This window comes from Bactrocera tryoni, chromosome 2 (assembly GCF_016617805.1).
Source record: "Bactrocera tryoni isolate S06 chromosome 2, CSIRO_BtryS06_freeze2, whole genome shotgun sequence".
In the NCBI taxonomy this organism is placed as follows: domain Eukaryota; kingdom Metazoa; phylum Arthropoda; class Insecta; order Diptera; family Tephritidae; genus Bactrocera; species Bactrocera tryoni.
Window position 1 is genome coordinate 13,187,797 of NC_052500.1, and position 25,425 is coordinate 13,213,221.

The 25,425-nt window shown below is 34.4% G+C and overlaps 1 protein-coding gene across 2 annotated transcripts; it reads right to left on the bottom strand.

Annotated features, from left to right (window-relative positions):
• Window positions 1–891: 891 nt before the first annotated feature.
• On the bottom strand, window positions 892–24,830 carry LOC120769409. 2 transcript variants are annotated; one of them, XM_040096387.1, is made up of 4 exons: window positions 24,642–24,830; window positions 7,515–8,040; window positions 1,432–1,822; window positions 892–1,320 (listed from the first exon to the last, which is right to left on the bottom strand). In XM_040096387.1, the coding sequence occupies exons 2-4, from the start codon at window positions 7,840–7,842 to the stop codon at window positions 1,149–1,151; spliced, it is 891 nt and encodes a 296-aa protein (XP_039952321.1). In that variant the 5' UTR covers window positions 7,843–8,040; window positions 24,642–24,830; the 3' UTR covers window positions 892–1,148. The 2 variants fall into 2 exon arrangements, with proteins under 2 accessions (XP_039952321.1, XP_039952322.1); XM_040096388.1 differs by having other exon boundaries at window positions 24,627–24,830.
• Window positions 24,831–25,425: the final 595 nt, after the last annotated feature.

Below are 25,425 nucleotides of genomic sequence, written 5' to 3' on the forward strand. Positions count from 1 at the left end.
ATTATGGTACTAGACATTATATTTTATATACAATAGCATATGCTTGCGTTTATAATATGTTTTTTTAAATATGTGCACAAAATGCAATTGTCTACGTTTATGCTAGGTTTTAAGAGAAAAGTTTAATTAATACGAGACTGTTCACATCTACACAAGTTTTGAGGGTAAAGGTTGCATACTTGTATGTGGGTTAAGAATTTCTTTGCGGCGGCCATTTTATATTCACTGACAAGTTGGCTAAAATTAAATTCAGTTTGCTTTGCGGACAACTAAGACCTAGACCAATATTATAGAGCCTTATTTTTGAATATTAAAAATATTTTTTATATATTTTTTTAATATTTTTTATTTCAAATAATTATGCTAAATTATTATATTTTCAGAGAGTTAGTAGCAGCAGTGTTGCAATTTTGTTTGTTTTTAAAATTTTTTTGTTTTCTGAAATGTCAAAATCGCTCGCCAGACGTTGTAAAGTCCTGACATCTCACATACCGAAAGGAAAAACAAAAAGCATGCAGCTGCTACGCGCTTCAAGTACCTTGTGCTTTACTGGGTTTATACTGTGTGCTTTGCAAACTACTAATATATTTATATATTTGTTTTTTTTTTTCAAAAGTTATTTATTATATATGTACATACTTTTGTTGCAATAGTAGTGCAACTATAATTTAATTGTGTGAATAAAATATTTTTTGCTAACAATGCTGTGCTTAGCTGCCACTTGTAGTATGACTATGTAAAATACTGTTTATATAATATAATATATACTTTTTGTAAATGTTTAATTCCGAAAAAAGTTACGCTAGAACTCTACACACTATAGCTGCTTAAGGGCCTACAATTCTTTTATTTCTCCAAATTAATTTTTATGCATATTTTACAATTTTTTAGTTTTTTTTTAATTTACTGAGTTTACTTTACTTTAATTTATAAGTACATATAGAATTTTGATTGCGAATTATGTTAAAAAGCTACGCTAATTTCTGTAAACAATTGCTTCCAGCCAAGTGCCGTGCAAACACACAATATTCCTAATTTCTTCCGCCACATTTTGATTTCCGTTTCATGTCAGCATCGTTTTAAAATATTTCTGTGTCGTATTCCGTTGCCTCTTTAAATATGTTTGCTTAACAGTGTCGCTGGTCAGCTTAACCCAGAAAGCGTATGTTGGTGAAAATGGCTTTAGCTGGCCGCTTGCGATTGCAGAAGTTTACAGTTTTGCTGTGATTGCCTTTGCGATTTTCATGCAGGTTCATCAGCAGCTTGAAGACATCCTCTTTGGTGGGCGTGCAGGCATAACGCAGCTCTGGCTCGTAAGTGCTAAAAAGATAAAAGCAGCAATGTCCAAGAAATGTGTAAATAAATGCTTAAATTTTCAAACTCTAATTTTTCAATTACTAATTCCTCAATGGCACGCCCGGCCTGCCTCACCTGCGATTCCTATTGTGTCGCTTCCATGGATAGCGGCGATAGTAACGCGAACGCTTTGCCACACCAGCGCCCAGTCCGCCCAAGCGATATGCCACATTATTGCTGCTTATTTCGGCGTCTTCATCAGATGGTTCGTCATCGTCCTCCTCCTCGACATAAATGACCGGCAGCGTTTGTATATTCGGATCCTCGAGCATTTTCATTAACAATGCTGATTTAGTAACAATTTCCTGTTCGGCGCGTAAATCTTTTTCCAATTTGTGTAACATCTCATATTTGTTTGCCACTTCCAGTTCGTTAAACACAGTGTCAGCGTAATCGGGTTCTTCGGGTAGCGTGCCGAGCTCCTGGCCATTGATGGCAGTTTCGGCGTTCAAAGCGCGGAGTAGCTCTGTTGATGGGTAGAGAGTGTTATTGAGGTTAAGTAAGGTTGAGTAGCGAGTAAATTTGGTATTTATTTAAATAAAATATATTACATAAATATTTATTATTAATAAAATTTAATTTACGAAAGTCATGCGCTTCGATTCTGAAAGACTCGAGATTTAGCCCACTATAGTTTTTTAAAGATTTAGCTACTATCAAATAGTTCTCTTAAATATTCCTTTTTAAATTGCTAACAAAACCAAAAGTAATATAAATAAGCGTATATTTACCTAAATACTCATACCCACATACAATATATTATATAGATACACACATATAAACAACATTTGGCATACTCAGAAATACTCATAATGCGTCAAGTAATCCTGCCGGCTCTCCCTTCCATCTAGCTTGTCTACTATGCCCATTACGCTGTCATTTAGCGGTCAATCAATGGCCAGAAAGTGACCGTGGAAAGTGGAAAAGGCTTATGGCATTCAAGGGTATACACTAGGGTGGGTGAAAAAAAATTTTTTTGAATATTTCTTTTCGCTGAGCTCTTAAATGTAATGGGAAGTTCCTCCGCCTTACAATTTTCTATATGCTCCTTATTATATGTATTTCTTATAATCCAAATCACGCTTCCAACTCTTTAAACAAAAATTTCATTTCATAGCAAATTGAATGCTCTATAAAATGGTCGCTTACGAGTTGTTTGTGAGATTAAATATTAAAAAGATGTTAACTGTCAAAGTTTGATAATTTTAAAGCAAATTTTTTTCTAATGAATTTTATAACTGCATGAAAAAGTCGTTGCATACGAAAACTAGTTTTTATTTTGGAAATTTACTGCTCAACAAAATGTGAATTTAAAAAAAATAATATTAATTTTCTGACCCACCCTAGTATACACATTGGCAAAAAAAGCAAAACTTGTAGCTGGACGAGCTCATGCTGACACTCCGTTTAGGCATTGTAGTCACATACGACTATTTACTATTTTCGTGCTTTTGCCATGCTGTGTGTGTGTGTATATGTGTTCAGCAAGCGTGTAAGTGCTCGAGAAACTATTGGCAGCACTGAAGCGGAAATTGGAATTGGTTGATTTTTGCCATACGGTTATTTCTGTAACTGTTGACTTAAGCTTAAAATAGACAACACATGTCTGTGTGTGTGTGTGTGTAAAGCTATGCTGGGCTGGGAATAATATAAATTTTATACAATTAAGAAGATATTCCTTCAGGGTTGAATTTATGAATAAAAGTTGTACAAAATATTAAAATAGAGTTGTAAAAACAAATAATAATAATTGAAATACTATAAAATCAAATAAAAATTTTAAAATGAAGTTAAAATCAAATATGCCTAATAGAAAATAACAATTAAATGATTCTAATATATAATGAAAATTCTTAGTATAAAAATATCCATTTTTTTGCAAACGTAAGATATTATGAAAATGTTGTTTTATGCATCTACGCATATAACTGCTGTGCAATAAATCCCTGCATTGTGCGTAAGTGAAACGCATTTACCAAAGCAGGCAAATGAATGACAGCACATTCATAAGAACGCCTGTAAGCATGCTACATAATAAAATTTTTTGATACATACGTACATACACAAACTTAAATACATACAAACATGTATAGAACTTTTTATTGTAAGTTCATCCTTCGTTAAACTTCATTTACGTCAATAGCAGCAGCAGCAGCAGCAGCCACAGCCTAGCCGGCGGTTCGGTAGTATTTTACTTCACCTTAACAATAGCTTTTGCTGTGCTTTTGATAAAGGCGTACATACATATATTTATAGCCTGTACGTGAAAATATTTTCGTTGACAACAGAATTGCAAAATATACAAAATCTGTTGCAAGTTATTGTTCTATAAATTGAGTTTTTGCACCTTTGAAATATTTTTCAAAACTGCAGTTCGCGAATTACATTTTTTGTTAGCAAAATAGATAGCTATAGGAAGCGAATGGTATGAAATGCATTTTTATTTGCAATGCTTTATTTTTAAATTGTTCTGAATGCTGTGGTATTTTGAAGCAAAACTTGCTGGAGATCTTTAAGCGCTTAGTTTAATCTCAATTTAAGCATAAGTTAAAAAAGTTGTTCTGAATGGCTATTAATATTAAGCTGTCACATTCATATATAGTATCATGCAAATGGACCAGTCCGGAGTTTTTGACTCTCCAATATCAATATATACCTGTGTCTATGTATAAGTGGTAAGTGATTCCAACAAAAGTAAAACGAGTGAAATCATCATCATAAAAGGACGAGGTTTTGTTTGCCGAAGCATATCGGATAGACAGGTTTATTTATTAGCCAACTATGGTTTTTGAGTTACACCAAAAATCTTTGATAATAAATCAGCTGCTATTTCCGGTTAGAAATTTATACTCGGTGCGTCGTTAGCAAGTTAAAATTTGTTTTGATTTATAATAATTAAGAAGTAATACTGTAATTTTTGCTTATTTAGTTGAATAACCACCTTATCTGTACATATATGTACTAGGGCGGAACAAAAATTAATAATGCTCAACATAATGGTCTCTTATAATTTTTCGATTAAGTTAAGCGTTTACTACAAGTAAAAAAACATTGTCAAAAGTCAATAAAAAAATATATTAAAAATAAAAAAAATTGAAGATATGAAAACCGAGCATTTTTGTAGAGCAGTGAATTTCCTATAAAATTACTATTAGATCGATTTATACTTATTTTTTGTTTTCTACATGAGTTATAAAATTCATAAGAAAGAAGCAATTTGACTTAAATTATTCAAAATATTTTAAACGGTTAGGCTTACGTAAAAATTGTAAGAAACCTTTTTGCGGAGCACTCAATTTCCTATAACATCTAAGAAACAAGATATTTTTTAAGTAGTTGACAGCGAGATATGCATTTTGCTATCTGTTAATAAGAAAAGAAAATGGAAAACTCTAAGGCAGTTGACCTTCACGTTGCAATTAAGAGCTCATACTTGGAGACATTTTCTTGGAAGTGTCTAAGAACCAAGTTTTCGGAGTATCAAGCAAAAAATAATAATTCTTTCACCCACCCTATATATATATGTATATATTGACTTGTGTTTGCCATTCATTGAGTCAATGTACTATTGATTTCGATATGTTTGGAAAATCTTATGCAGCCAAAGGAAAATGTGCTTGAGTGTTTATATTTTGCTATTGGGAAGACCCTCAAGGTATTCAATATTTCTATGGAAGCGAAGCGAAGCGAAATTACTTTAATTGCATTCTGGTATATTTTGCATAAAATTAACAAATTTATTTGGAAAGCGAGCTGCTTGAGGATCGTCACTTGATCGATGAAGCTTTGGGCTTAACTAAAATGTCAAAACCAAACAAACGGTTATCCACTCAGTGCAGCAAAGTGTTTATACCCAACTTAATAAATCACTTGTAAAACTTTTGACTTTGAAGTTATTGTTTACTGAGTTGAAATACGCTTTCATATCACTTTTCATATGCATAGCATACTACTTACGTTGATTGTTATTTGAAAGTTTTCCCCAAAATAATAATTTATGTAATGCTGTTGATTTGAAGTGCAATATTTTCTTATAAAAACTCTTTGCACATGACTTCACAATTCAATTTGGTCACATTTAATTTAGTATTAAAATTTTTTGAATGAGTGATTTTCGCAGTTTATTAAAAATAATTGAATTAGGTTATACTTATGTAACTTATTATATTATACTTCAGTGATTCAATGAAAACTAAAAATCAACAAAATGAGCTCTGTATGTCCCACAAGTGCTTTTGTGAAATTAAGTACGCCACATATTTGAAAATATCCTCATTGAAGTAACCCTTATGAGTGAGGTCAATAAAATTCATTGGTGATTTCAATATAAATACATTTGCCTTACTTTCTCTGCTGCCATGACAATGAAAAATGATTAGAACCTTTGTTGCTGATAAACTAATCGAATAGAAAAGAAATAATAAACTAATTCATTGATTTCGAAGCTGTGTTTAAAAATAGTTCTTTGGATAAAGGTAAGCATATCAAGTATCAATAATATTATCATTATACCTGAAGGTCCACAAGTAAAACATAAATTTGTTTACTCAAGGATAATTATTTGTTTACTTGAAGTGCATGTGTGTGGTATAAGTACATACATTAGGGTGGGTAAAAAAAAAATGTATATATATATATATTACTCGCTCGCTTGATACTCTAAAAAATAAGTTCTCAGGAGCGAGATATGAATTTTTATATCTGATAATAAGGAAAAAATAGAAAATAGTAAGGCGGAGGCCCTTCCCGTTACAATTAAGAACTCATACTTGGAGAGACTTTCTTAGAGGTGTCTAAGAAAATACCCAGCCTAATATGTATATATGAGGTGAGATGTACTGACCGAAATGAAGTTGTTAAGCTGTAAGTAAAGTAGAAGAATTACTACTCCTGTTCATTGTCTCCAAGAGATATAATTATTTGTGATTTCTCTAAAACGATAATTACGATTCTTTTCCTGTACAAAATTTAGAATCTGCATAGAAAATGTTGCAGGTCTTATCTTCTTCTTCCTTCTGACAGCTTGTATAATAATCATTATATGGCCTTCCTAGTCTGCTGGCATGCCTGGCGGTTAGACAGTGATCTGTTAGCACACTTCTGGAGCTCTTTTATAATTTAATTTACATTTTAATAACTGGCACGTGCGACGCATTTCTATTCATACCACGTTCGCCTGCTTGTTCATGTAAGTGATTGATTCCACCGAAAGCTATGTTTATAATATGTTTATCAAATAAATATCTGCAGCTTGCCAAAGAAGTATATATTCCCTCCTTTCCAGAGTTTAATTGTAGGGCAGTGCCTGCTCTGCATCTTATGAGGAATATCTCTATGTTCTGTGACCCATTGCAGGTTTACATATCTTAAAATAGATTGTTGGAACCAAGGCATTCTTTCACTAGCTTTGACGAAGCCCTAAGAGATTTTAGTGATTTCAAAGCTCTCTGGCAATTTGCGTATATAAATTTACTTATACCTCATTGTGAGCACGCTCTTTGTTAGAACAAGAAGGTATTCTTTAACTGTGGTTAAAGTGATCTGGGAGATGGAATCAGATTTTGATATCTAGTTTAACTGAAAGGGCATCTCGATTATCAAGCTTGGACCTATACATATAGATGTTTATCTCTGTGCCCTTGTTCACCTCTTCTCTTCTTTGAAAGTGAAAGCTCTATTGGAGACTGAATATATATTCAATTCTATAGGATTTCGAAAATCCATGGTATTGGATAGAAATGGGAATTTATTGAGTATCATAGAATGTTACTAGTGACTTTACCTAAATTTATAATAATGTGAACCTTGAATGTCAGAATTTTGTTACTACTTGTCGGCAAGCTTTTTAAATAAATAAACTTTTGCCAGTTATAATTTACTGAGACTATTTCCTAGTTAAATCCACTGAAATATACAGATTAGTAAAAGAAACATAGGTATTTCGAATTTTGTTTAGAGAAATTTCTAGGGTTATTTTCGATGGAACGAGTGCATTAAAAACAATTCTATATTTCTGAAAACATCAGCAATTGAACTCGGCCGCGTCAAGAAGAGCAAGCTTCAGCCAATAATCTTGACACATTTATTTACAATATACATATACATAGGTATGTTTCTGGTTAACTTATTTTCTTTTATTATGTTTTGCTTTAACTCACCATCACCCGGATCGTAGACCGCAGCACGTCCGTTAGGCTCATTCAGCAGTTGGTGCGGTGGTTGCACAGCAATACTTCCGGCTACATCGTTCAAATAACCCGCCGATGAAGCAGCCGCCCTATCAGGATATGTGCCGGTCATTAATTCCGCCATATGCTTGGCATACATCTTCGTATCTGTTGCGCCGGCGTCCGAGGCTCCGACTCCGGCTCCGGCTGTTGCGGCGGCCGCTGCTGGCAAGGCGACATATGCGTATGCATACCAACAGTTTCCGAGCAGCAAAACGGCTGCGGGCAAGGCATACATGAGGAACGCGTTGCGCTGCATTTGTGTGGCTTTAGGTTGAGATCGCTGTGTGACTTTTATCTATTTTTATATATTTAATGCTTGGCTTGCCTTGCCTTCCAGCGTTGCGTCCTCGGTTTCAGTCAGGGATTAGTGTTGATGTTCAAATTGTTATTGTGCCTATGTTGTTGCTGTTGCTGTGGTTAGCCTTGCCGATGTCGGTAAGTTGAAAAGTGTGTCCTGAAAGTTGTCAGTAAGAATTTATAATGGTAATTAACATTTTGTCTGCCTTGCAGCGCGATTATACGCGTGAAATTATAAACAAACGCCCACACACACACACACAGACACAAATACATATGTAAACCACCAACCAGCAGATGCCACCATTGGCAGGAGCCAGGCGAGAAGTCGCTGAACACACAGCGCTTGGCTGTGCGTCATTGTAGCCGTCTTTGCTTGTATAGGTCAAAGTGCACACATACAAATATTATATTTGTACAAATATTGTATATGTATGTGTGTGGGTTATTATTGCTATTTGCCTTTCTTCAATGCGTATATTTTCTTAACTAATTTCGCCTGTGTGTAAGAAGCAACTGGTGACTGCTATTGACAACGTGCTTTCGGCCGTCTGTCTGTTTACTCTCACAATTAAGCGTGCTTATGTTGTTTGTTGCTGTTTTTGTGTATGAGCATTTGCATTGTTTTTCTGCCTTTCAACCAATTCAATAGCTTCGAAGGAAGCTGGTTGTGAGCTCTAACCTAAATTGTCTCAGCGTTACGCTGTCAGTCTACGCATGACTCGTTAGTCTTTTAGCAATCGTACGACTGACCCCTTTAGCACTTCTAGCCGTATACGCCATTGCTTGTCGAAATTGTTGTCGTGGTAATTAATATAAATGAGCCGGAAACGGGAGACTGTTTTGTTGAAGTGCGAAATGCTTTGGTGCTTTTACTTGTCTAAGCGTTGCGGTGCCTATGGTTGGAGGATGTGGCTAAGCTGGCTGTGGTCACACATACATATATGCTTACATATATAAATGGTATATGTCTCCATAAGTATGTACATTGTGCCAGCGGCAGTGTTCACGGTCTTCGTACTGTGTTTGCAGTTAATTTCACGGTAAAATACGCTTTGTTTTTATGCACAGTGTGATAAAAGGAGGAGGCTCATAACTTATAATTTTCTTTGTTGTCACTTGTGCAGCTTTAGATGTATTAGTTTTGGCATTGGCGTGTATTTTGTGTTTACAATTTATAATTGGTCGGTGTGCTAAGCGGAACTTAGCCGTCTTAGGTGATGACATTTTTTAAACACATTTTAGGTTAATCTTTGTAATAAAGTTGTGATTTTAATGATTATTGGCCTGCAAGGCGGCAGTTGCCAATTTAGCTTTTAAGTCTGCCCATTGACTTAACATAAAGCATTGCATTGAATAACATTGAACATAAAATGATTAATTGCGACAATATGAAAAAACGTGCGAAGATTGATTGCTCAAGCTGTCTTCGTTTCGCCAACCATTGGAGAGTGATGAATCGAACAAACGACATTAGTTGCGTCAATATGTTTATTGACAATTTTGTATGCTCTTAGTTATGAATCTCGGGTGTTCTATAAAATTTTGAAAATCAATAAAAAAGATATATATATTAACTTTTGAGACTAACTTGTGAAATGAGCCATGTGTCACGATAGAACTGGTCTGAACTGTGTAAAAAAACAAGGAAAAATAAGGGAGAGCTAAGTTCGGGTAAAACAAAACATTTCATATTCTTGCAACTTACAGGGATTAAAGCCAGGGAAGTACCTACAGCTACATAAGGTCTGTTAGTTATATGGGGGTTTCTGTGAGTTTTTACCTGATTTTATTAATTTCAAGCACAAATATGCATCGTTTTCAGAAAAACACGCTTTCCCAATTTTATTAAAATAACTCACCTATTGGCCGATATATGCGGTATAAAATCACCCGAAAGTTCGAAAATCTGTATATTAGGTGTATGGGGGCTAAGGGAAGTGTTGACCCGATTCAACTCATTTTTAGCACCTAGACATACTACGATTAGGAAAGGATACTCTCTGAATTTCAATTGCAAATCTGACACTTTGGCCAATATTTTCAGAAAAAGTTAACTATATGTATTGGGGTTAAAATTTTCGGTACCTTGGGACTCGAAGAGTTTTTGTTGGATTTGGTCAATTTTTGGACATAAGATGGCATGCTTTAAAGGCATTATTGATGAAGGGTTTAATTCCGTTATATTATTGACTTTTCGAAAGTAAAGAATCAGATGGAATGTAAAATTGTGTTATATGGGAAGTGGGCGTGGCTTTAGTCTGATTTCGCTCATTTTCACCCTGTAACATAAAAATGTCAGGGGAATGTCATATACCAAATTTTATTGAAATCGGTCCGACGGGTCTCGAGATATGTGATTTGGCAGTGTCACACACATCGTTCAACTTAGACCCCGAATCGCTTAAAGTCCTCTCATACCATCCGGGTGTAGAATTTAATGTCTTTAGTGTAATTAGTTATTGATTTATCGAGCTTTTGGTAGTTTTTAACAGTTCCGTTATTTGGGAAGTGAGCGGTGTTACCATCCGATTTCATGCATTTTCACATTGTTGGAAGGAATTGTTATAATATTTGCGCTACGTGAATTTGGTTGTTGTAGCTGAAGTAGATTATGAGATACATACATTAAACTGATTTGGGGCGGGGCAATCACGTACGAACGGACAGGCAAACAATCACACGTAATTCAACTTCATCATTTATATATACATATACAATCCTAGGTATAGGATTCTCGATTAATTTTAAGGTGATACGTACAATTGTTAGTAAACAAAACTATTATACTCTTTTGTATCGAATTCAACTCAAGAACTTGGTTAATTTCTAACATGCAATTTTTTATAGCCTAACTCGCAAAGATTACGAGCATAAAAATGACGAATCGAAGACGGCGTAAGACTCGTGCGAAATTTTGATTATTTTTTTAAATATTTTGATAGTTTATACATTTGAAAAAATCGTAATAAAATTTTTACCGATATCTCGAAAAGTTTTTGAGTTATAGTCTTCTAATATATTGCCGCTCAGATAAACCAGCTCACACAGTTTATTGTAAAAAGCATTTTTCTCGAAACAGAACTTTTCGAATTTGAAAACTCGCGATAGCTCGAAAACAAATGATCGAAGCATAGAAATTTGTTTCTGTCTGTTCTATATATAATTCTACATACAATGAGCTATCGGATTAAAATCGAAAATTAAGTTTTGTCAGACCAAAAACGACCAAAATTTGGTTTATACGGAGAATATCTTTTAGTTTAACGAGAATTTTTTGTTTTAGCGATGTCGGAGATTTCTCATGAAAATTGTGTAAGCTTTTCATTCAAAAACTTCTAACTTCTAATTGCAGAATTTTTTTAATTCCCAAAAATCGACGTTTTTGAACTCATAGCTTTCTTCATTGCAACTCGTGCGAATATAACCAATAATAGATCCATATTTTTTTTTTAATTTTCACGTTTCTTTTTATCTGTTTGTGTAAACATTCACGCTCAAACACTAAATGGTCAATCACAATAAGTACGTACCATCAACTCCCAATCAAAGCGCTACTAAATGTATGTTGTTTTCATTGTGCAAGTCAAGTTCATTGCTGTAATTGTTTTAGTTTAATTAACATGTTTGCACAACAAGTTAACAACCAACAATTAAGGACTTAAACAATATGTGTAGGAATGTGTGTAGGCACCAACTGTGTGGTTTTGCAACGAAAGGCATGCATGGTGGGGGCAATTGCTACGCTTTTTGCTGCTAAGCTCTTTCCTTCATCATCAGCTTTGCTATTGTTTTTGTTTTCCCATGTACAGCCCACAATTGGTTAATGTTTACTTCTGGTCAATGTTTGGTTGGTTAATGTTCAATTTGGTGATTTCGGCCTAAATTTATGTTTAGGAGAATATTGGGTTCGTTGGTTTGTGTGCCTATAAAGATGGTATTATCTTGCTAATTAAAAGTTAAAGCCATAAAATTACCTTTTTGATGACTAAACGCTACATTTTCTTAATTTAATTTTGGGTTTTCTTACAAAAAGCGGTTAAGGTGTTTATGGGTTGAATTTAGTTTTATGATTCGGAGGACCAAAGGAACTGCTTTCATGACATAGACTAATTGCCTTAACAAAAAAAAAAAAAACAGAAAACCCGTAAACTTCGACTTCACCGAAGCTGTAATAGCCTTCACAGGAATATTTCTTATAGCCTAAGAAGGTATTATCTAGATTTTGATCTGTCATTTTGTATTGTACGTTATAGTAGTCCGAGATTGTGGCCTTGCGTAGATTATTCTACGCCAAATTTCGACAGGATATCTTGTCAAATAAAAAAGTTTTCGATACAATGACTTAATTTCGATATATCAGTTTGTATGTCAGATATATACTAAAGTGGTAGATTCCGATAACTGAATCACTTCTTTGGGATGAAAGGAAGTGTGAAATTTTCAGATCGTTGACTTAAATACTGAAAGTGAATTGCTTGAAGCGTTGACTAGCTCTGATGGCGACTTAAGACTGTTTTGAGAAACACTCGTTTAACATTTTTGAATAACTTCATATATCCTTTAATTTTACAATCAATTATGAATTTTTTTTCACTTGTTACCATTTTTGAAAAATTCAAAAAATTATTTAGTATGAATTTCATTCACTTTTTGTCATTTTCGAAAAATTCGAAATCGAAAATGTATAGTCTATTTATTATTTATTATGCATTTTTTCACTTTTTACCATTTTCGAAAAATTCGAAATCGAAAATGTATGGTCTATTTATTGTTTATTATGAATTTTTTCAATTTTTACCATTTTTGAAAAATTCGAAATCGAAAATGTATAGTCTATTTATTATTTGGTATCAATTTCATTCCCTGTTTACCATTTTCGAAAAATTCGAAATCGAAAATGTATATTCTATTTATTATTTATTATGAATATTTTCACTTTTTGCCATTTTCGAAAAATTCGAAATCGAAAACGTATGTGTTAAAAATGGGTTATGGAAAATATTCTAATTTTCAATAAAAAATTCTCACGTTCGATTTTTTTGAAAAATCAGCGGACTTATGCTGATCGCAAATCTGTTGGACTTGACTTCGACATATCAGTTTGTATGGCAGATACATATACATATGTAATAGTGGTGATATGGGCAATCTTATTAACCAGTTCTTTTTTACCTATTTTTATTGCAAAAATGCAATAATCAAGTTTTCATTGTTATTATTCTTTGCCGCCTGCATATTTCAATATTGCTCATCAATTTTGTGTCAACAAGAGTTATCAAGCAAGAATTACTTCCGTTCTTAAAATAGTTCCGGACATCTAATGTCAACGACATTTAAATTATTATGTTTATGAAACCTCTTTGTTCGTTTATTAACACTTAGTAATGTCTTATTCGGATGCTGCTCCTACTTAGTTGCGCTTTTTCCTTGTGGCTGCGTCAGCACGCACAAATAGCCGAAAGGAAGTACACACAATACATTTGTGCATATAAATGTTGAAGGAAACGAAAATATACGACGAATGTGTAGGTTAACGCCCACATTGTGTACGCCTACAGTGTTGAGTACTAGCGAGCACCCACAGCCCGCATTGCACTGCAAGATAGCCGGACTGGAGTGTGGCAAAAGCGAGGTGGTGTTCGCCTCTTGGCTATGACGGAACTATTCCACGGTTATGTTACAAAATGTTGGCGGCTAATTTCAGCGGTTGCGTTGGCACTTTCGCCTTGACTGCGCTGCCATGCAATTTCTCATTTTCATTAGAGCTTCTTCTTTCGTTTTGCTTACAAAATCACTCGCAAGTTCTTTCGAGTTTTTATTGCATTTCGTTGGTTTGCGTATGCCTTTTGTGTGCTCATTGCGCTTTGCCTTCCATTCTTGTTGCCTTACTCATTATTTATTTGGAGAAAAATTTGTTGTGACATTACAAATGTGACGAAGGCAAATGAAAAGTCTTCTAAAACGTGCTCATTAGTTTGACGAAAGTGTGAAATGTGGAAGTATTGCCCCGGCAACTTTTCATTGCGAAATTGATGGCAATGACGTTTTGTTAATGTTGACGCATGCTTTAATGTACATATGTATAAGTTTGTAACACATAAAATGAGACGTCGGAGATGCTACAAAGTATATAAGAGGTGTGTTCAAAAAATAACGGGAATTTTTTTTTTTTTTTCTGAAAGAAAAAGATTTATTCATTTGCATTAATACATTAATGTTGTCTCCTTCAAAGTGGTCCCCATTCGATGTTTTGCACTTATGCCAGCACCACTTCCAATCGTCGAAAGAATTCTCAAACGCGATTTTTGGGATAGTATTTTGCTCTTTGGACGATGCGCTTTTTATATCTTGTAAAACGACGGTCTCTTTGATCATTTGTCACAACTTCCGGGACACTATAGAATATAGCTGCCATCGGAAAAAGCTTAGGGTGATTTAGTTTTATCAGAAACACAAACCTACGAGTGGTACAAAGCCTTCAAAAACGGTCGAGAGGTCGATCTTCGACCTTAGAAAAGTGGAGGATATGGTATTTAAAAATTGTCAAGCAAGTGTTAGAGAGCTCGAAATGTCTTGCGAGTCGGTTCGAATGATTTTGGGGGGTAATTTGGGCATGAAACGCGTTCTTGCTCGACTCGTCTTGATAAAGCTAATTTTTTTTTCAAAAGAGTACCATAAACAAGTCCCTTTGGGCATGCTTGATCGTGCGTATTTCGATCCCGGGTTCATAGAGAGCATTATAACTACAGATGAGACATGAACAAGTCAACAGCCGTGTGAATGGAAGGAAAAAAGTGAGCTGAAATCAAACAAGTAAGGAAGGGCTAAGTTCGGGTGTCACCGAACATTTTATACTCTCGCATTTACATATTTTTCAAATACCGTATTTGTGTAAAGTTTTATTCCGCTATCATCATTGGTTTCTAATGTATATATTATATAGAGAAGGCATGAGATGGAATTCAAAATAGCGTTATATTGGAAGAAGGCGTGGTTGTGAACCGATTTCTTCTATTTTTAAACTGTATATTGAAATGCTTGACCCATATTTCGTACATGTCATCAGGGTGTTAAGAAAATATTAAATACCGAATTTCATTGAAATCCGTCGAGTAGTTCCTGAGATATGGTTTTTGGTCCATAAGTGGGCGACGCCACGCCCATTTTCAATTTTTAAAAAAAGCTTGAGTGCAGCTTCCTTCTGTCATTTCTTCCGTAAAATTTAGTGTTTCTAACGTTTTTTATTAGTCGGTTAACGCACTTTTAGTGATTTTCAACATAACCTTTGTATGGGAGGTGGGCGTAGTTATTATCCGATTTCTTCCATTTTTAAACTGTATATTGAAATGCTTGAAGGAATCGACTCTATAGAGTTTGGTTGATATAGCTATAGTAGTTTCTGAGATATGTACAAAAAACTTAGTAGGGGGCGGGGCCACGCCCACTTTTCCAAAAAATTACGTCCAAACATGCCTCCCTAGTGTGATCGTTTGTGCCAAATTTCATTTTAATAACTTTATTTATGGCTTAGTTATGACACTTTATAGGTTTTCGGTTTCCGCCATTTTGTGGGCGTGGCAGTGGTCCGATTTTGCCCATCTTCGAACTTAACCTTCTTATGGAGCCAATAAATACGTATACCAAGTTTCATTACGATATCTCAATTTTTACTCAAGTTACAGCTTGCACGGACGGACGGACAGACGGACGGACAGACAGACATCCGGATTTCAACTCTACTCGTCATCCTGATCACTTTGGTATATATAACCCTATATCTGACTCTTTTAGTTTTAGGACTTACAAACAACCGTTATGTGAACAAAACTATAATACTCTCTTTAGCAACTTTGTTGCGAGAGTATAAAAACCAAGCCTTGCCGCTCGATCAATGTGATGCTTATTGTTTTTTCGTTATTCGTGGCTTGATGCAACATGAATTTGATCAGCGAATCAAAAGAAAGGGCCTGCGCTGGCTAGGTTATGTTGTGCGGATGGAAGAGAACAGTCCAGCTAGAAAGGTTTTAGATTCAGTATCCGCTGGTGGAAGCTGAGGAAGAGGAAGATCTCTACTCTGTTGGTGGTGAAGGACTTGGTTGCACATTGTATCTCTAATTAGCAAATAGCGCAAAGAAGAAACGAATGACGCGCTGTTGTTAACTCGGCTGTAACCGTGTAAGCGCTATCTACGCCAGTAAAGAAAAAGGAGAAGAAGGTGCTTAAGTATGTTTAGCTAAGCTATTTTTGGTGAAGCTCTGTCTTTCTGAGCTCTGTTTGTATAAAAACTCAATTACCAATTTTCAACGGCGTTTTACAGAAATATCAAGTGTTTCATAAACTTCATCACATGTCTCTTTTTAATCAAATTATACTTTAAGTGGAGCCATGCCTTAGTTAAAATCAATTTGTTCTTTCATTATAAGCAATTTGTCATCTTTCTTTATTGTTTCATCAACCTACAAACAACAGTTATATGCAGCGTAACTATTCGAACGCATGCTCAAGTAAAGTTTTGCTCTGATACGCATTTGTTCTTATCATTTCGCTCACTTGTTGTATGCCGCCTCCCATACTCATTTACAAGAAATCATGACATGCGACACTCATTTAGTGCTGCGCTCTACGCATATGCGGGTGGAGTTGTTACTTTCGTCGCTGCAAACTTTGTTTTCATGCACGCATTTTTATTTCCTCCCTTCCTTTACGCGCTTGCATAAAAATTAAAAAGAAAAGCAACAAAAAAAGAATTTCAATAGATCGCTAATTGCCGTTAAAGAGATACTTCCGTCATGCGAAAAGTTATGCTTCACAGCGAACACAGAGCGTTCGTTAAAACTGTGCAAAGAAAGGAAGCGGGGAAGAAGGAAGTGCACGCTAATGCATTTATGCACTAAAATGAGAGTGCAGGTTGTAAAAGCGAGTTCGCACAGGGGGTAAATGTTTTTATGCTGCTCGTGTTTGGCTCTTCGAAAGCATGTATGGGAGGGAAATTATTGTATATTAAAGTTTAAAAGAAGCGAATTCGCTTAAAGTGCATTAAATAATATTAAAAACGTAATTTTTGGTGGGGTTAATTGTGGTATGTCTTGTATTATCAGCTTGCTCTTGCGGGCTGTTAAGCGGCCTGAATTAAATTGACGGTTAAGTGGTTACTTTCGAGTCACTGTGCAGTAGTTCACAGTTTTTGTATACTTTTTTTTTGTCAGTTCATACTGCATGCAAATCGCTCTGTATGCGAAAATAACAAATTTTTATTCAATTTCTAAAATACCAAATAGTCGATTTCCATAAAGAAAGGCCATTTTTACTACATTTACATACTCGTATGCACGTGTGCTCCCATTCTATACACATATACACCTTTTTGTTTTGCATGATTAATGACTTGAAGAGCGCTAGTGGACGGTGATAAATGTATGTGTAATGCACCAGTAAAATTAATCCTAAAATGTCAGCTAATAAAAACAAAAATTTGGCTGCTTAAGTTAGGCCACTTTTTCAATTAACAAGCAGAATGTGTCAAATATGAAAGAGAAGTTAATTCATTTTAAAATCTTACTAAAAACACTGTTTATGAGTGCATGTGGGACCTTACCAAAAGTGCCCAGTTGAAATCGAGTTTGTGCAATATTTGTAAATTTTTTTTTCAAGTAATACAACACAATTATGTGTGACCCAAATCAAAAATATCGAATTCTCCTGCCTCAACTTGCTGCTGGCAGATAGCCAAGTGAGTTGACCAAGTGTGTTGGCTTATGGAAAATGTGTTGGCGTATTGAAAGTATGAAAGGAAAAGGTTTTGCAAATAATAAAAAAAAGTACTCTAAAACCACTAGACTACCAGTGGGGTGTCGTAGCCACACCAACGGCCAAGCTAGTAGAAAAGTTTTCGATATTACCGCAGGATTATAAAGTAAAGCCACGTTGCAAAAGGATTTGTGCCAACAACTTATTTACTGGTAGCATAAATCTTGGCAAAACTTTATGCTTGCAATGCTCAATCAAGATTGGACATTGTCGGCTTAACGTGTAAATTTGAAGTAGCTCATGTAGCGGTTGTATTGGTGGCAAAAGAAAAAGAAAATATGCATTCAATAGCTGGCGAATGTCAATAGAAAGAGTTTTTTGTATAAGTTATATGGCACAACTATTTAAATAGGTTTTTGAGTAATTTGCAGACGCCTATACGTAGGTTGCCTTTTATATTTTGGGATTTGACAACACTAGTTTTGACCTTATACATACTAAAAGTTTGACATACGATACTTTTGACGATACATCCAGCGCTCTTTGTGCTGTTTACAGTAACTTCAAGTATTTATTTCGGCCAAAAAATGAAATTCAAACGCGAACATTTTCGCGCAATTATTTTTTACAACTCTCGATATGGATTAACTCAGCAACAGTGCATCAGTGAAGCTAATTCATTCTTTATCGAGAACCAGTTCAGTCGATCTTCTCGAATTTCGTTTTGGAGTGATCTAGTATGATCTCGATTGAATTCAGCATACCACAGCTCATCGATCTAAGACGAAGTTCGAGAAGGTCGTCCAAAGTCAATATGTTGTCAATCGTCCAAAAAAGGCTCATAACGACTGGTCGGGAGAAATGTTAAAAAAATACGACATCGGTGCTTCGAAACACGCCTCTGACATTCTTACAGATGATAAATTGTGAATTTACTCATATGAGCTCGAAAGAAAACAGTAGTCGACTGTATGAGTGTTTCATCAATACCTTAGAAAATTTTGTAGTATAGCAGTTTGCATATATCTGTTTTACACTCTAATATTTTCATAAGCTCTTCCAGTATATCTTGCCGTAAGTGCTATTTATAAATCCAAATTAACTTTTAGTCCGTATGCGGCACTTTTTTCAACTAGAATTCCTTGAATTTTTATTGCTTATATAAAGGCTTTGAATAAAGTTGAATTCTAACCTTAAATTCACCAGAAAAACTTACATGCGTGGGTAGCGATTGTGTAAAAAGCTTGGTGTAAGCATGAAATTATGAGAAAATATGTAAGAATGGGTTAAGTTCGGGTGTAACGAAACATTTTATACTCTCGGAACTGGTAAAGATCAAAGACGGGGAACACCTTCAAGTGCTGGCGAAACTTTATGTTAAACTCGGCTAAGTAACTATTGTCTTAATTTTAACCATTTTAAGCAAGAGGATACACATTTTTGGCACAAGGAATGCTGTCATCACGAAACTATTTTCCAAAATTTCAACACAAGAACTCATATACTGACCGAAATGACGTAAAAAATCAACTAAATGCACCGGGGTCCAAATTACATAATTTCAATAAATGATAGATATTTTTTTTGTGAAAAAAATAAAATTAAATTATAATATCTTTAGGCTACTCATCTTGGCGCTGTCACAATGTGCATGTTATTTCTGTGTCCACTTACACGCAAATACACAGCCCACATAAGTATTGTGCCTCAAGGGTTACTTGGTGTGAGTGAGTATGTCAAATTAGGAATAACATTTATATTTGTGATGAGAGTATATATTATACGTGACATGAGTGTCACTTCACTTTTTTTGCTACTAAAACGAATGATACACAATTCACTTGTAGCAACGCATACACCGATAACTGCCGGACAAGCGACAAGACTGGTAGACTGAAAGGCCTAAAAGGTTTTGCAAAGCCAATTACGCTATTAACATACATACATAAATTTGCGTGTAGGTGTTAAACGGCACGCACATATACATAAGCGTGGCAAGTGAGGAGTAACCAACGACACGCACACGCAAGCATGTAAGCAAACTATCGCCAACGCTAGTGTTGCTCATACGCACCGACGCACCGACGCTCAACCAACAGTATGATTTGTTTGCTGTTTTTTTTTAATATTATATTTATTTCGGTTTTGCGGTACAACATAGCTCAAAGAGCGTTCGTTCTGTCATTGCCCAACGCACTCAGCGTTCATCCAAAACCTATTGTTTCATTGTGTTTGTGGCGCACATGTGTTTCATGCGTGCTGCTATTTCATTTCTATATGACTATATCCTTTACGACTGCTTTATTGTTTGGTACCCCTACTCACATTCGCAATTTTTGAGTCTATGTAATTTACGGTCTAGTGGCGGTGTTTACAATTTAATTTAGCTGTTGGCCAAGCCTTTGCTTGGTAGCATAACTCTCTGGCGGTTTGTAGTGTGCTTGACCGCCAGAAGTGCATGGAACTCGTTTGTGCTGTTGTCGCTACAATATAAATTTATTGCAATTTATTTTATTTTAATAGAAAACGATGCCTAGGCAACTCTCAGTGGTTGTCAAGTGTTTGTGTTGCGGAAGAGTATGTTTTGTGTGTGATTGTACAACCTTTCTCAGAGTGGCGGAGATTACCACTTTTGTCAATAACTTTTATGTTTGTTGTGGTTATTTTTTATGTTGAAAATATTTGGCTTTGTTGTATGTTATCATGTTATTATTACTATTCTTCTAAGAATCTACTGACATTTGATTTTCAATGAGTTTCATTGCTATTTATAAATTACGTAAAATTTTAAAACAATTATCAAAAGAAGAAGTGCAAAGCCGAGAGCAATATTTTGTCAAAAAACTGTTTTTCATGAAGAAAAAATAGAGTTAAGTAATAATATATATATAATATGTACTGAATAGCTTAAAGTTTAGGTGAGCAGTCACAAAAAAAAATGGTTGCTCATGTATTATAATGTAAAGTGATGTAAAAACTCTAATAAATTGGAGAGCAACTGTGACATATTGTATACCAGTTTGAAATCACTTCCAAAAATTTATAAATACTGTAAGAAGTTTGTTTCTGAATTTACTTTTTAAATGAATTTTGATATCGTTTTTGGCTTATAAGAAAATTTTTAGAAGTGAGAACACGGAGAAAGAGGAACCAATGAAAAGTGTTCCTTTAAAATCCATCTGCAATTAGGTGGAGTCCACAAAAATACATCATAAATACTAGGAAAAGCACTGACAAAAGCATGTTTATAATTTCTTAGATTTTTTATCGAATTCTAAAATATAAATTTTTTTTTGAGATTTTACTAAGGACATATATTTTTTTTGTTATAATTTTAAAAAATATTTTTCGAGATATCACTGTGATCATCGCTTCTAAAACAAGAATACGAGTTAAAAACTTTTAAGTCAAAACTAAATTGCACACACATAAAATCGATAACCTTAATCAGAAACTACTGCTACTATAGCTGGTCACATAAAAATAGAAGTATAGTTTCACATTTAAGTTTTAATGAATCTTGCGCATAAATGTAGGCAGAAACTTATATATTAACGCCTTTGAATTATTTCAATCACATTGCCTTTTTTTATAAAATCATCTATCATTTGAGGTGGAATGATGATGGTATCTCTGCTATGGTATGAGAAATTATAATTATGGCTCGGTGAAGTACAATGGCTTGAAATTGAAAGAAAGGGGTAACACTAAATTTTGTTTCTAAATATTTATAAATTTTTTGTGGAACATTTTACTAGAAGTTAAAAAAAAATTTAACTGCTTCAATATAAAACAACATTTCTAATTGAGTTTGGAATATTAGGTAGTAACTTCAAAAAAATTTTATGGTGATTGGATTATTTTTATAAATTTTGCCAATATATTCTGAACAAAGTGCTATTAACCCTAAGAAGTTTTAGTCTGCAGGCGGCATTTTTGTAAGCTCCTTAAATTCTAATTGTTTATATAAAGGCTTTAAATAAGTTTGAATTCTAATTTTAAATTCACTAGAATTGAACGTATTATTTGTCTCCGCGTGATCACTTAAGCAAATTTAAAAAATGTAGTTTTGTGTGTCTAGTCTAGAAATAATATAAATACTTTTTTTTTATTTTTTCATATTTCCACAGCTTAATAATTTAAGAATATGTCTGCAAGAGGATTTTGCAAAATTTCTCAGGTTCTAAAAGAAGGATTTACCCTTTAAGCGCTTTCTTTATAGACTTTTTTATGTATTGAACGATCTGTTTTCTGAAATTGATAACTTTACTATTTTTTAAAAATTAAAAAAAGAACAAAATCAAAAAAAGATGGTTGAAAAGTTTTTATGTGACAGTCGCTATTTCGTGAAAACATTTTTTTAGCACTTTTCCGTAGAAGCAGACATACCGATGTTATGCTAGATTAATTATATTTTATATATAATTGATTATTAAACTAATTTTTATTGATTATTAATTGGCATGGCCACATGTCCCACTTCAACAGCAGTTAGTTTTTAACATTTTTTTGATTTTTTCTATATTCTTGCAATGTTAATAAATAACTAATAAACAAGTAAGAAAAGGCTAAGTTCAAGTGCAACCGACCACTTTATACTCTTTCAACTTGCAGGAATCAAAGCCAGGGAATTATCTTAAAGTGCAAAACGTCAACCAAAGGATTGGAATCCAAACAATTTTATATATAACTACATATGTATACTATATATAATGCATGCACTGCTCGACATATTCGGCATAAGATTTGTAAGAAAAACGAAAATTATGATTTGTAGTATATGGGAGCTGCGGTAATATCGATCCGAGTTTATCTATCAACTATTATTATGCCACATACTAAAAAATATTCCTTGGGTTTCATTAAGATATCTCACACCCAATCGCCAATCATATGCAGCAAATTCGGTCGAATGTTCGAAAATCCTAATATTAGTTATACATGGGCTAGGTCAAGTTTTCACCCAATTTTATATATTTTAGGCACAAAGATAAACTGTTGTGTTCACTGAGATGACTCAAATATTGGTCGATATATGCAGTATAAAATTCGAAAGTCTTTATATTAGGTACATATGGGGCTCAGTGAAGTCCGCTTCAACCCATTTTTGATATACAAAGTTACTATTGTCAGAAAAGGATTCTCGCTGAATAATAATTGAAATTATAGATACTGGGGTGCAAATATTCGGTGGCTTGAACAGTTTTGAGAGGATTTGGGCAATGTTGGTCATAAGGTAGCATACTTTAAAGGAATTATTTGTGCAAAATTGTATCCCGTTATATTAATTATTTCTTGATTTCTACGCTGGAAAGTGAAAAAATCAATTGGTATTTAAATTTGTGCTAAATGGGAATTATGCGTGGTTGTAGTCCGATTTCGTTCATTTTCGCACTGTGACATAGAAATATGAGAAGAATGCCTTTTACTAAATTTAGTCAAAATCGGTAGTTTGGGTGCGAGATATGTGATTTCACCAAAAAGTGTCCCACCAATAATCCAACTTTCACTGACAGTCACACAGATTTCAACGCGTCTCGTCATCCGGATCTTTTATAAAAATGTAATCTATCTGGATTACTTTTAGTTGAGATGTACCAACCTTAGGTGAACAAAACTATTATAATCTATAGCACCATGTTTCAAGAGTATTAAAATGGATAGTAAAAATATTAGTTGCTGCTTTTTACGACATTTCAAAAATTACTTGAAATTCATGCAACTAGACTAGTATAACCCCTTAAAGATAAACTGATGTACCTTATTGAATTATGTGCCTACACTTTAGAAAAATGTGACTCAAAAAGTAATTGTGATATAGCTTTATGATTTAATATGTTTTTATGTAATATTAAATGGTTAAATGGTTAATCTATAAAATATGAAAAGAATTGATTATGAAAGTTTAATTCTACTTAGGTGTGCGCCTTAAGCCGGCTTCTCGAAAAATCATATAGTAATATTTTCTAGAAATATTTTTAACATATATGTAGGTATACAATATGCATACATATATATGGCTAATATCCTTTTTTAAGGTGTCATGTTTAACAATAAACGGCTTATGCAAATTATGAAACTAAAGCTCTATCAACTAAAATTATTTTAACTAAAAATTAAAAAATCAAATGAGCAAAAGTAAAAACAAAATTAAAAAAAAAGACTACATATAAAATCAATGCTTTGGTAATTTTCCATTTTATTAAGTGCATAACAACTGATTATTCCAATTAATTAACGGTGAAAAATATAATCGCTGACAATGATTTGGTAACAACATGGCAAACATTATTCTGTAGAAAAAAAGTCTATCAAAAAACAACCTCGATTGCGCTTTTAAATGCTAATTAACTACGTGATGGCAGTTAGTCACAGAAAAGCAGCAAATGAAAAGCGAGAATGCTGATGAATTGACTGACGCGTAGGACTTCAGTTCAATGCGCCACGTTGCGCAATCAAATGCAGTTGTAAAAAATGAATGATAATAATGGCGGCAATAAAAATGAGAATTATATACAGCTTACAAATATTTTCAGCACAAAAAACAACAGAAACAAAAAGGAGAAAAAAATAAAAAATAAAAACCGTGACAAGAAAGAGAGGAAGGAAGGAGCAACGCACTCGACGTTGTGTTGTAAGAGCACGTATGCAATTGTGGCAACTTATGCGCCTCTAGAGTTCATATCACAGCGTGCTGCAATCTCACTTGTCAATAACAGTCGACGCAACAACAGACTTTCATCAGCAGCCAACTTTTTTTTTATATTCTATAGGCATCTTACAAGTATTGTAAGCTTATTCTTTGAGTGAAATCATACTTAGCTGAATGCCGCAATTCTATTTGACATGACACGTCAAAATGTATTTGAAATTTACTTGGAGTTTATTTGGAATTTTTTCGGTCTGATCGCAAATTTTGCAAATTCACTCTTTTTAAGCACACACAGCAATTTACAGTTACTTAAGTTATTATTTACTCCACACTTGCCACACCTTTTCATAAATCACCTTTTTTGTGAATAGAATTCAGCTTTGCAGCCGTTCAAACTTCAATTCGTTTTCGATTATTTGTTGCCGTTTTCGAACGAACACTTCCGTTTCCACAGTTAACGTTTTTTTTGCTTTACAGTTACGTTTTCGTTTTCACAGTTCACACGCTTGTTGCCGTTCAACGGTTGGTTGCTACTTTGGCGCCACTTGTTGAGCGAATGTGTTGCGGCTTCGTTATTTACGCGCCTTTTATAAAGTGAGTGCCGAACGCACACCAAAAAAACACCGTAGCGCAAAAGCATATATGTTCACCTTCAATGTACGCTGTCTGCGATAGGCAGTGTTCGCATGCGGAGTCCTCCGCAACAACCACACATACGTAAACGAGTCGTCGGTGGCATCGGCATCGTCATCGTTGCCGTGGTCGTAGTCGTATTGCTCGCTTTCGTCCTCATCGTTATTGCGCCATCAGCGGCCGAGCAAGCAGCAAACGCAGCGTGTGCACACACGCACACTAATACATGAGCGGCACATGCACGCAAGTGGTAGCGCGAGCCGACGCATTGGCGATAAGAAGCATAGTGTCCCTCAGTGTTGCTGATAAGGCGTATGAAAGAATTGTCGTCTTTTATTTGTGTCGGCAACAAAACGTTCATTCGTTCACTGTTTTGGTTCATTTTGTGCGTTTTCAAAAAAAGCTCATTTGGAAAAGCTTTTCGCAGAATGGTTTCCTGTAGGCGTTTATAAACATGTGTTTGTTTATGTAATGTACCGTTAAATTGGGTTTATATGGTTGAAAATT

Excerpts from the sequence above, each read along its gene's own strand:
- LOC120769409 (XM_040096387.1), bottom strand. The coding sequence starts at position 7,842 with ATGCAGCGCAACGCGTTCCTCATGTATGCCTTGCCCGCAGCCGTTTTG. Across the intron at positions 1,823-7,514 it reads GGTCTACGATCCGGGTGATG|AGCTACTCCGCGCTTTGAAC; the intron begins GTGAGTTAAAGC and ends ACCCATCAACAG. Across the intron at positions 1,321-1,431 it reads CGACACAATAGGAATCGCAG|CACTTACGAGCCAGAGCTGC; the intron begins GTGAGGCAGGCC and ends TTATCTTTTTAG.